This window comes from Zootermopsis nevadensis, unplaced genomic scaffold (genome assembly GCF_977971745.1).
Source record: "Zootermopsis nevadensis isolate Lab colony 2312 unplaced genomic scaffold, Znev_1.0 Znev_ptg000027l, whole genome shotgun sequence".
Taxonomy (NCBI): Eukaryota; Metazoa; Arthropoda; class Insecta; order Blattodea; family Termopsidae; genus Zootermopsis; species Zootermopsis nevadensis.
In genome coordinates, this window is record NW_028259159.1 from 2,260,150 (window position 1) to 2,272,835 (window position 12,686).

Sequence of the window (12,686 nt, forward strand, 5' to 3'; positions counted from 1 at the left end):
AGCACAACTGTTCATCAATTAGTAGCAAAGACTGCTGATTCTTAAAGTATTTAATGACAATGTTTCAAATGCAAATGTTACAGTATTAAATAAGATACCAAGATATTCATGAATGATAAGTTAGAAAGGATTTCAAAGAAGGCAGTCACAGCCTACTGCAATGTACTATCCTGGCATATGCCTGGACAGAAATTAACAAGCCACAAAAAATTCCTTCAGTCAGGAAAAATGATAACAAAGTCAAGAGCTAAACTAGGTACCTCCTGAATATGAGTATTAGAGTATTACTGCAACACAAATCTGTCCATCAATAAATAAAAACACAGACCAAACAAAATGCTAGTCAAGTGTATGTATATTACTGAAAACCACATTTTGCATGTTTACTGTATTTACCCAACTTTACAATGACATCAGATATAAGATGAACCCTCCTTTCCTTTAAGACAAAATAATTTATTATTTGCCCAGATCAAATTTAGGCACAATTCTCCAACACTAGCATAATTAGCACAATGGCTTTAAATAAATATACGTGGATTAATTACATATACAAGTAAGGTGGTAAGAGCAATAAAGCTACTGATTACTGCTTTGGAAATATTCTCATAATAATATATAGTAGTCAATGGATACACAAGTTTCAGTGTAAGCCACAGCCACCAGATGATAATTTTCACACAAAGAGTTGAATAAAACATTTTTACACATATGCAAATATAAGACAATATCCAATTTTTAATTAAAATAAAAGTTGGGTATATATGAGATATTAATGAAGTCCACTGCAGTTTTTGTTGATTGAAATAACATATTAATGAAATGTACATCAAACCTATGACCTACTACAAAAGAAAACAAGATCAACTAAAAAGATAGCTTACCAATGACCTGAACATGGACATAGCTCTCCATAGGTAGGGGTAGAGACAGGTAGTTGAAGGGGTCAAACCGAACACTTTCATGTCCACACACTTTGCATGTTACTTTGGACTTGAGCTGACCATGAAACAAATCCACTATGATGGACTTGTTGCGAAGAATGTGATTTTCCCAAGCCTAAATGACAAAAAATTACACTTATACTTTTATTTTTCATAGGGATGGTAGATAACAAGTGAAAATCAAGAATTAAATAAAGAAAAATACTTCTGAAATAATGAATAGGATTAAACCTCACCACTAATAGAATTCTCTTTTTTGATTTCCCTGAGTTTTTTTTATTTGTTGACTCATGAGAACAAGAATACAAAACCATATTTGTTTATGCACAGTTACTTATACTTAAGCTCATCTTACTTTCGTATAACATTCCTTATGAGTCTCTGAAGATTTTTTAACTCTACTCAATTGTTTTAATCCAGCTTTGAAGAGAACAAGAAATACTGTAGCATTATTCCAATATCCAGTTCTGAAAGAGAAATTAAGGCAGATCCACTATTGCAACATATAGTGGGATAATATAGGCCAACACATTATGGATTACGGGTTATGGCCAATCAGATTTTGAATATGGCCTCAAACTTGTGGTGGTAGATTAGTGTCATAACAAGTAATGTACATATATAACTTGTCTGTAGGAATTTAAGTTTTCAAATGCCTGTACTTTCGGTAGTTTCATTTACAGATAAACTTATATTTTTCTTTATAACATAGTGGACACATTTAAAATAATTTGTAATATTCTGCACAGCCTACAAAACTACCATTAACCAGTCTCTAGTAACACAAACTTTACCACATCAGGTAATACAAAAATTAAAACTGTTAATCTTTTGCAGTTTATTATATTGAATGTATAAGAAAATGGGGCAGCAACTGAAGGCTGTTATGTTTACATAGTTAGAGATCTAAAAAAGAAATTTATTGTTGAAACAATAACACTTTTCATAAATGAGTTATTTTCATTGCTGTCTTGTATAATAAATCAACAGTGACATTACAGAATGAAAGAGAAACATAAAATAAAATTTCATATGGGTACTGCTATGAAAAGTAAGTTCATAAGTTCAAAGTAACTCTATTCATAATGCTGGATGCAACACAGCTTACTTACTCATCCATTACTTCTTTCTACCCATCATTGTTTCCAGTCATCCAAGTAGCAGGCATCATTTTGCTCCTTGATCTTGGCAATAATGTATGTGGAATTGGTATGTACATATGATGTATGAATTGAAAACACCCTTACTTTGTTAGCATCTACTTATTAGGTACTCACCTCCTGTGCAACAATAACATCAGGACGGCCATCACTGTCCTTTAGTTCAACATATGGTTTGTCATAAACTCTGTTCAAGTCCTCATGTAAGCCATCCAAGAGAAATGCAAGAAGCTCTTGAGAGTCATGCTGCTGGAAACCATTGAACCTAGGAGCATATTTCCCTATTGTCCACTGTAACACACAGCAAAGCAAAGTTTGAGAGAGAGAAATCTGTTAACTAAACAGCTGTACAACTGAACATGTAGAAATGATAAAGGTGTGATAAGAAACTTCTCGAGTCCTCATGTTCTGAGACATTATTTAATTTAAACTTAATAATTTATCTCTTCCTTCCAAACTGATTAAATTCACAATCAAAGAAAACAATAGCTCTGCCTCTTTCACATGCATGTGCAAATAAAAATACAGGAACACAAGATTAATCTAAGAAGCAAAAATGAAGAATATTACACAATACAGAGCTTTGTGGTTTACAAAACTGCTCTAGTGTTTGTAAGGTAGTCAAATCCAGGAGGTTGAGATGGTTCGGGCATCAGAATACAAGGTGAATTTGGAGACTAAAAAAGACGTGAAGATAATTTTAAAACAAATCTTACAGAAAAACATTGTGAAGATGTGATCTAGATATAATGTGTGCTGACTTGGAATCATGATTAGTGATGTGCTTCTGCATTACCCAAACATTTATTACCATGCCCAGAAATGTCTAAGCCAGAAGAATTAAGTCCACACCCTTACAAAATAATTCTTAAGATCAATTACAAAGTTGTTCTCTCATCCATAACTAGGTCTCCCAAGTGATCTCTTCCCTTTAGGTTTTGCAACTAAAATTCTGCACGCATGTCATATCTTTCCCATACTGCTCCCATCTCATCCTTACAAACATTTTAAAATCATTTTACAGTATGGTCACTAACATCAAAATGCATGATATATACAAACCATCCTTAAACATTACTGAACACTTTAAAAGTATAAAACCAAGGAGAAGTATGTACTTGAAGCTATCAGAAAAAAATTTCTGAGTGAAACATACAGCAATTCAGAAAGAAATATAGCTACAATAGCCAACTGCTTCTGTGAAACTGACTTACCCTCAGTTTTAAAGGAGCTATAGTCTTAGCAGTGCCACTCCATATATCATGGATCAGATCACCGTATCGTTTAGCTATGTGTCCCTTCATTCCTAGCGGGTTATTCCGATTCAGTTCATAAAGGTGCATGTTGCCAGTGAAGTACTGAGTGAGAGCACATGTATTGCTCACACACTGCAGTGCTGCATTCATGAAACACGTGTTACCCAAATTGTTCAGACCAGTAGCTCCCTTTTCCGTAGGTACTGCAAACAGATGACACTCATTACCAATTACATTTTCACATTATTAACAAAGAGGTCTACACCAAGAATTTATGAAACACACTTTATTTAAAAGCTAATAAAATTTACAATACATACTTTTTTCACAGCATAATTCGTGAACATTTTTGCCAAAATTTTATAATAAAAAACAAAAAACTGGGCAAAGCATGTATAAAGTTAATTGAGATAAAAGACAGTCTATCTGCTTCATTTAAACTATACATGCACTTATTACTCTGTCTTCACAACATACACATCATGTTTGCTTGTGGTCAGTGTGTTGCATTTGCATAGTCGCAAGATCATGATGCAGATCATGTGACATACAGCAATGACATAAAATGATTTTAGTTGAACCACATATCTTCACACTCCCTTTAGAGTTTACCCCTGCTACTACCATTTCAGATTTTGTAAACAATTTTTGTTGGCATGTTTTTCATAAGTAACAGTGGAGTGTGTAAAGTATGTGTAATTTATATTTTCTTAATTTCACAATGAAAAATTAGGATGCATGAAATACAGTATATATACATTATAACCAAGTGATATCTTTATGCATTTTCACTAGTATAGATTTCCATTACTTGGAAAATGTCATGTTCCTAACATTTCACACCACTACTAGGTCTGTAATTATAAGCCTGCAAGTAATATTTTTACTCTAGTAACATTTTATCAGAGAATTCTGTTCACACCAGATGCCTGCTTACCCTGCTTACGTTTATCCTGCATTGGTGTGGCAAGTGATCCCATCTCCTCTGGCCAAGTGAGATCTTTGTTCCGAACCTCTATGAGAAGTTGGTCTTCATCTAAAATACCAAGATCCTCCAGTGTTGGTTCTTCATCTTCTATCAGCAGCATGTTGTTCTAATTATATCAATTAAAATAACTACACATTATTCTTTCAATCTGTCTACTGCTAATAGCATACCTTAGCATTAAGGACAGTATTTGATGGGCTGCAGTACCTCTACCTTCCAAAGGAAATATAATCATTAGTCTTTTAATTGTGATATTCAGACATTAATAAGCTTATTTAGAAAGTAAAAAATAGCTTTATACACAAAGCATGAACAAATATTACTCTAATTTATTTGAAAAAATCATAAATGTAAACAGACAGTATATTTGTTCATTTAGTAAACTGACCTCATCACGATAATGCCAAAGACGCATGTCTTCTGGTCGAATCCTCAGACGAGAACATAAGAAGTCATATACTTGCTTAACTGTTGCCATGCGACTGAATGCAGCCACATAGGCTAGGTAACGTTTTGGAGGTGTTGGTAAGTTTGACACATATGCATAGCCTGTTGTGCCTGAAACAAACAGATCCATTAAATTTGTATTGTGCCAAAATGGAATGTAATATCGTAATACGATAAAAAGAGCACCAAAACATAACATAACGTATTTTATATATTTTATATTTATATTGTGAATGTTATAATACTTTAACAACTCATTTTAATAAGTTTGTGTATAGACGGCCAAAATAAATATGTGTATTAGATCCATTAAAATAGGATTGAATTTCACACAAAGACTGACAAAATATGGCTACAGAATTCTCTTACAAATTTATAGCAAATTATACTAATTGTTAAGCATTATACTACAAGATGATGATAAAACATACAAGCACATTTCTTATTATAAAACTGTTCACTGTTAAAACTTAAAAGAGCTGAGAAAACCTCTGGCTGTTGAAATTGGCAATGGGGATCAAAATGTACATTTCTGAATGTGTTTGTGTTCTGCTAGGGCTTTATATGAATGTGAATTAGTGTACGTGTTTATGGCTTACTGAGTGCAGCTGCTCCATAACCTCCTACCATTCCAGACCATGCTGTCTGTGGAGCACGAGCTGGTTGAGCCTGGTGCCGAAGCAGGCGAAGATTCAATGGGTATAATTCTAGCTCCACTTGCTGACTGTCCCTGGGAAGTATTACCTACAATAAAACACCACAGTAAAAATTATATTCTATATATGAATCACAGTAATACTTTCAACCTCAATTAATCACATCATTTCAAACACTTCTTAATGTTTTAGCTATAAAACAACAAAGGGGAAAAATACACAGTTTAACCTCAATACAACAAGAACTTAAAAACTCAGAAAATACATATTATAATGGGTAATCTATTATCAAAAAATGATTGAAATATGTATCTTCAAGCCCATCACCTTTGAAATACATAATCTTCATGCTTGTCTTTTAACAAACAATTAAACATGTTACAAAAGAGTACAAACATTAAAAAAAATGTTGGAAGAAAATATTTATTTTTTCTGCAATGATTATCACAGATCAAATCAACACTCTCAACAACTTTAGCATTATCTGGACTGAGAAGTTGATTTTCTCTTACATTACCTCTTGTACGCACAAACCGATTGCTTATTAGAGCAAGAATGCCACCCACCATTCGCTCTTGCAAGTTCCACCCAAATTTCACTCATAAATAGCTGTGCGTACATATATGACATTCAATGTATCAGGTTGTATGGAATTTGAACAGATAGATACAACACACAAAGCAAATAAAGTCGAACATCAATGGCCTTCTAACATACAGAATGCTGATTGTATTATGTATCTGTTATTCAAAATGAAGATCATCAGAGAAAATCCATACAGTCTTCCTATTTCACTATCTGAAAGCTGCTGACTTCACAGAGACATACTTTTATTTCAGGCTCTGCATTCAAGTATAAGCAATTGTTTTGTTGCCATAGTTTGAAACACTCTTTCACTTATACAATATGAAGCATTCATTTAATCAACATTAAACACAACCATAAAATAATTAATTCTGAACTCCTGTTCACTAGCCTATTGATATAACATGCAACGGAACAAGCATAAGTGTCCAGACTTCTTTGCTATGACATGTTAGAAGGTTGAGTGTCATCCAACAAATGATCAGTGAATTACAGAATGTTTTCAGATACATAATAAATTACTTTAGTTTTCAAAACAGACTTCCCTGAAGAGACTCACATACCTGTCTAGGTAGGGCAGGAGCACCTCCATACCACTGAAACAGAGCCTTCCAGAGTGAGTCAGGTACCAATTCAAAATCTCGCCACCTCACTAGCATTAGATTTCGCTTCAATTTGCCTCCCTCGCCTGTGAGTGTTACCACCTTGCAAGCAGGGGTTGCAACCAGAACTGTATTATCTATGGGACCTGGTGCAGAGGGGGGACCCACTGCGGAACTTGGCATTGTCTTCCTCGGCTGCCGTGGGGAATGGCTGGGACTGGATGTGACACTAGGAGGCCTAAAGCATAGAATGTGAAACAGAAAAATATTTGAGTACACTGATTTAATGAAGAATGCATCCTGTACCTTGTAACACTTCTACTCTGAACTTGTCACTTGACATTACCTTGAACAATCTTGGGTACCCAGAAGACTTAATGAGCTGGAACTGGCTTTCTTAGGACTTGCCCCAAGAGCACGCTGTTGCCAACTAAACGTATCCCAGGATACTGCATTGTCCAGTGGATTTATCCCTGTCACTACTACAGAACTATTGTTGTCAAGGGCAACACAATCTTCTACAAGAGAGAACTGCTGCTGCATTCGTCTCCCTGACAGACGACCAGTGCGCTTCAAGCTACCTGTATTGCTTCCTGAACAGCTTCCATTTGCTGAGTTGGTCAGGGGACTTTCACTGCCAGCCTGCACAAGAATATTCATCGTAACAGGCAGATCATGCAGCTAAGCCACAATGAAAACTCATTTTCTTAATTCATTTCTTAGTTTTGGATTCCAGGAGAGTTCTACTCTCATTTCAAATTTAAACATTTCTTAGAACTCATAAAAAGTGTTTCTTTTTTGTATAAAAATTCACCCAAGTCATGCAACAGGAAGCACAGAAGACATCAATTCACACACCTTACAGTTCACTTATAGAGCTATCACAAATAATTCTTTGCCCAAATTTTAAAAATTAAAAACTGCCCCAGTTTGGTTAATTTGTACTAGAACATTCTAAAATCAATTTGAAGAAAAAATACCCAACCCACAACACCACAATATAAATTTTCACAGCTGTAAAACCATAGTTTGGCACTCTCAGTACAATTTACCTAAAAATCAACATAGCAACTTATCATATCTTGGTTTCTGTTTTGTGATTAAGCTAAATTGAAAATCCCAAATAAGTAAGTCAACTACTGGAGACAGGCTGTGTACTTCAACACTGTTTACCTTCCTACAGTTATGTATCACCCTTAAAAATATTCCTGTTCTGCTTAATTATTGTATTCAGATTTTCATTTCAGTGTGAAGTTCTGCCACTACTTTTCATGACAAAAGGTTGGCCAACTAGGCACAGAGTCCATCAGTGAAACTGGGTGCTTTCCAGTGCCTTACTGTAGACAAGTAGCTAATAAAATGGAACTTGCTTCTGAGGGTGACTAATATGAATACAAAAGACAATGACCCATCTTAAAACTGTGTCTTGTATTAAAATTCTCCGTACTTTGCTGTGTCAAATTTGTGACAGGGCTACAATCTGGAATATGTTTCTGCAATAAATGCATGTTGCTTTACTGGCCATAATTACAAACCCACACATATATTGTTGAGCATACTTATGCAAAACACTGTTCCCCCACTATAGTCAGTCTCCTACAGCACTGGACTACAAAATACCAAATTCTGCTGACACACCCTGTTTAAGGAATCAAACATACTCACTCTGAAGGTGGCATAGTCATTCCAACTCCTCCACCAGTCCATAGCAATCAGATACCAGAACTGGCCAACTCTGTAACCACGACGTTCCTCCCGTTCCAGCCACCCTCTCACAATGTCTCCCTCTTCCTCTCGTGACACTGGTCGTAGGCCAAGAACAATGTGACATACCTGCAACAGGATCTTACATTTCATATTTGTTCTGTATGAACTATGGACATAATATAGGGACTATATGCAGTTGCAGACTCAAAGATGGGGATGCAAATAGCTGCAATCTTGTGACAGTAAATCTCAGAAATCATGCAGAATGGAAAATCTGAATGGTAATTTAATGTCAGATTTCATTCAAAAGCAACACAGCTAAAACCCTTAATGACTAGGAGCAAATCAAATTGCTGTGGAACCATTATTGTGATATGGAATTTCAGCACTAATCATTCTATTCACATCATCATTCTTTCTAAGTTCTTCCACTTGCATATATATGTCACTTACCACAATGTTTTGGAATAAAATAGTGATCATTCTGTCTAGTTTGCCCGTTAGTGAACTTGTGAATCTCGTCTCAGATCATGTGTTCCATCTTTTAAAGGAAACAAATTCATAACAGAAACACGGGTTTGAAAACATCAGACTCATACCAAACAGAGATAATTATTAATTTAACATAATCTAGGTACCTGATACACAGAATCAGGTAATACTTAAAACTTATATAATTTAACACATAACATACCTTGCAACAAACAAAAACCTTTAGCAGAACAATGTTCGGTGATAAAATGAATTTGAATAATTATACATATCTTAATCAAATATAAATACACAAATTAAATAAGCTTTCAGTAATAATTAATGAAATATCAGAACACTGCACTGAAGCATCAATATACTGATTGAAACATAGCTAACTCAAAGAATTTTGTTAGCAATTTTGTTTCATAATCCAAGGGTAAAAATAAAGAATATGTAAGACCAACATAACATTCTAATAAAAGAAGCTACCAGTTCTGAAGGAATTCAGAAGTACATAATTTTCTTGTGAACTATGACACATACATATAAAATAAACCGGACACATTGTATTAACTGTTTAAAATATATCACATAACAGAAAATATAACTCACAATGCAAAATACTAACACAGCAAGGGTTAAGGTCATTACAGTTTAGACACAGAAAGTGTACAAACTTACTTGAAATAAGAGATTCAGAAACTCCATTGGAAGAGGATTATTCACTGTCCACATAAGGTATTCTTCAGTTGACAGTCCGTCACCGCTAGCATGCTTCCGGATGTCTATTAAGACTGCAGCTGTGTCTGTTCACAAGGTTAGTAAACAGATATACGTATTTATATTGTAACACTTACTTCCCAACATTTAAATACTGTAATCAGACCCTAAAGACAAGAAACCATTTTAGAGATCTAGACTCAGATTGAGGATAATATTAAAATCGATCTTAAACAAACAGAGTGTAACAATATGGACTAGTTTCATCTGGTTCATGTGAACATCCAGTGTCAGGATCTTGTGAAGATGGTGAGGAATTTCACGTTCCATAAAAGGAAGAACATTTCTGGAAAGCTGATAATGTTAACTTATTGTTAGTTAAATACTGTAATTACTTTGTGCTGTGACTCTAAGGTACTGTAAATCTGGCACCATACTTTTCTTTTAATTACTGTGTAATTTCACACCTACAAAATACAGAGGAAAAGTAAACATATTTTTCAATAAAATAATGTTTCCCATAAGCACATATAAACAAATAAATTTGTAATCAAAAATAAAATGGCATTACTACTCCATCTACCATCCTATACAAATAATCCCTTTTGAATTTTATGACTCACCAGCTTGTCCGTAAGGATCCAACGCCAGTTCTTCAGGAGACTTGTTTTCACGACAAACGAACAGCAGAACATCAATCATGTGTTGAAGTTCTTCTTCTGAGAGAACTCCATCTCTGTCAATGTCAAACACTTTGAAGCAAACTAAGGAAGAAGAATAAATAAACATATTTAACAAGTTCAGAACCAGTTACCCAGACAGAGACAGTTCTCCCTATTCCCACCACAAACAAGTAGGATAATACATATTAACAAGTACATCCTTATTAATCCCTTAAAACATGAAATTCATCTAAATAACATTATAAATTGAGTTCTTCGTTTAAAAGCATAATGCATCTCCATTATAATGATCAGCTGGTTAACAAAAAGTGTCATCCTGGGAGAATATGAACCCACATACCCTGTTGACCAAACAAGGCTGGCAATTCCTCACTGATTTATAAGGTGGCCATCATCTTCTTTGGTTTTTGACACCATGTAGACTTGATGGCAGATACCTATGAGTCTACAGTGTCAAAACCCAGAACACTGTCACCCTCATCACTGTGAGAACCTAAAGTCTCAAATTATTTATATTTTGGTGATAAATAAGATGTAATGTATCACAAATTCATTAACATATTAACATAGCATGTACTTCTATTTCATTCCAATTGTGATCATAAGTTCAGATCTGAACCCTATCTAATAATAAATTCCTTTATGATACAGCATCATAAAAGATGCTTGTTTAACAAAGATCACCAAAAAGATTTATGCAGATAATAAAAAGTAGAGGAAGTATATTATGTGTCAATTACTAACATTCATCAGAGAAAAACACAAAACAAAACAGGATCTTGAGAGGCAAAACACTCATGGAAATAAATTACATCAATTTCACTTTCAGAACTTACATTTCTGCCTCTCTGTGAGTGGCCCTCTGCAAGCTGCAGAAATTCCACAGGCCATTTCTTTGAAGTCAATATGACTGTCTCGATTCTCATCAAAAGCTCCGAACACTCCCGGACAAACTGATAATGGAACTGGGGGACTGATGAGTGGGACTAGTGTGTCGAGATCCAATTTTCCAGTATGTGACTGCCCCTTCAAGAGCCAGTATCGTTTCTCCAACTCCATGATATCCGTCTCCTCCACTAAATATAAACATACATTCAGTTTTCTCCCCTCAAACGCTTGTTATAGAGCCACTGTGTTCCACAGATGCATCAAATATTTGAACTAAAGCTTGTTACAATACTGTTACTCCTTGCAGTATCTATATACTACTCACAATGTGTAACACCTGCCAGGGTCTGGTAAAATGTGGGTGTCTCCAATTCATTGCTCAGTGTAATAGTACAAGGTTCTGAGAGCAACCACCGACTCAAAGATGTTGCATCAGGATGGGCTGTCAACCAATCATGAAATTCCTCATATGATGCACGGTCTCGCTACGGGACAAGAAATTTCCACCAAACAATAGGAGCAGTTTGCAGATTTCTCCAGGATTATATATAAAAAAAGCTCATATAAAATTCACAAACAAAACACTACCTATGTTCTATAACAGATTATATTAAAATGCACGTGGTTCACACATGAAAGTTATGATACCTAGCTTCTGTTTCCATTTCAGAAATATGAATAATGTGAGTTACAATTTATTTGTCAATAATTAACTACAATCAATTATGAACTTTACAATTGTAGTTATATTACCAAATCTGAATCATTCAGTTGATATATATACAGGATGATTCAAAATGTATAGAGGGACTCAGAGAGAACAACTTTCAAATAGGAATCCATGTCCTCCAAAGTTATCCTGAGTCAGTCGAGGCCGTTGAAGGTAGGGAAGTCTGATAACATACCGCTGAAATAATCATACTTTGCTAAGGAAAATCTTACCTACGCTCCCATGCAAATAAACATTGTTTGAACATTTTACTGCTAATCTCTAACATGTACAAAGAGTTTTTTTTTTACTTACCTCTGAGAAAAGACTAGCAATTGAATCAGGAACATAACCATTCTCACAGGCTTGAAGCATACACTGCAGTTCCTCACGAACAACATAGCTTCCACTTTCATTTGAATAAAGCCCAAATAGAACTAAAATAAGAAAAGCAAATGTTATTTTACAACAATTTAAAACTGTTACCTGTATGTTTACAGTAACGTTGCACTTACATTTTAACTTCTCTTCCTCTCGTCCTCTGGTCAGCAGCACAAGACCACAAAGTAAATCTTTAAGACCTATTCCTTTCTGTGTTCCACCACAAGCACTAAAGATGTACTGTAATTGTAAGAAATTACAATCAGAATTGACAATTTCACTTGTCTCTTACATAGCATAACTTCAGGTTCCCAAAAAAATTATAAACATACAGAAGTACAAAGTTGAAACTAACCTCTGCCACTGGTGTAGGCACCCCTTCCCCCAAAACATCTTTTATAAAAGACTGTTTTGTTATGCAACCATTCAGAGTGGAAACCCTTTTAAACGCCTCTTTTAGTCGCTTAAGTTCTGCATCAGTGACTG

The 12,686-nt window shown here is 34.8% G+C and overlaps 1 protein-coding gene across 4 annotated transcripts in view; it reads right to left on the reverse strand.

Annotated features, from left to right (window-relative positions):
• Positions 1–12,686, reverse strand: part of Usp32 (Ubiquitin specific protease 32) — a 32,462-nt gene that overhangs the window by 19,293 nt on the left and 483 nt on the right. For all 4 annotated transcript variants that reach the window (XM_087356488.1, XM_087356487.1, XM_022085097.2 and 1 more), the window contains exons 2-17: positions 12,556–12,683; positions 12,335–12,440; positions 12,135–12,256; positions 11,436–11,595; positions 11,059–11,298; positions 10,163–10,303; positions 9,501–9,625; positions 8,304–8,471; positions 6,985–7,280; positions 6,600–6,876; positions 5,395–5,539; positions 4,737–4,906; positions 4,298–4,454; positions 3,319–3,563; positions 2,222–2,395; positions 885–1,059 (exon numbers count right to left, since the gene is read on the reverse strand). In XM_087356488.1, coding sequence (XP_087212614.1) covers positions 885–1,059; positions 2,222–2,395; positions 3,319–3,563; positions 4,298–4,454; positions 4,737–4,906; positions 5,395–5,539; positions 6,600–6,876; positions 6,985–7,280; positions 8,304–8,471; positions 9,501–9,625; positions 10,163–10,303; positions 11,059–11,298; positions 11,436–11,595; positions 12,135–12,256; positions 12,335–12,440; positions 12,556–12,683 — 2,829 coding nt within the window. The remainder of the gene's footprint in view (positions 1–884; positions 1,060–2,221; positions 2,396–3,318; positions 3,564–4,297; positions 4,455–4,736; positions 4,907–5,394; positions 5,540–6,599; positions 6,877–6,984; positions 7,281–8,303; positions 8,472–9,500; positions 9,626–10,162; positions 10,304–11,058; positions 11,299–11,435; positions 11,596–12,134; positions 12,257–12,334; positions 12,441–12,555; positions 12,684–12,686) is intronic.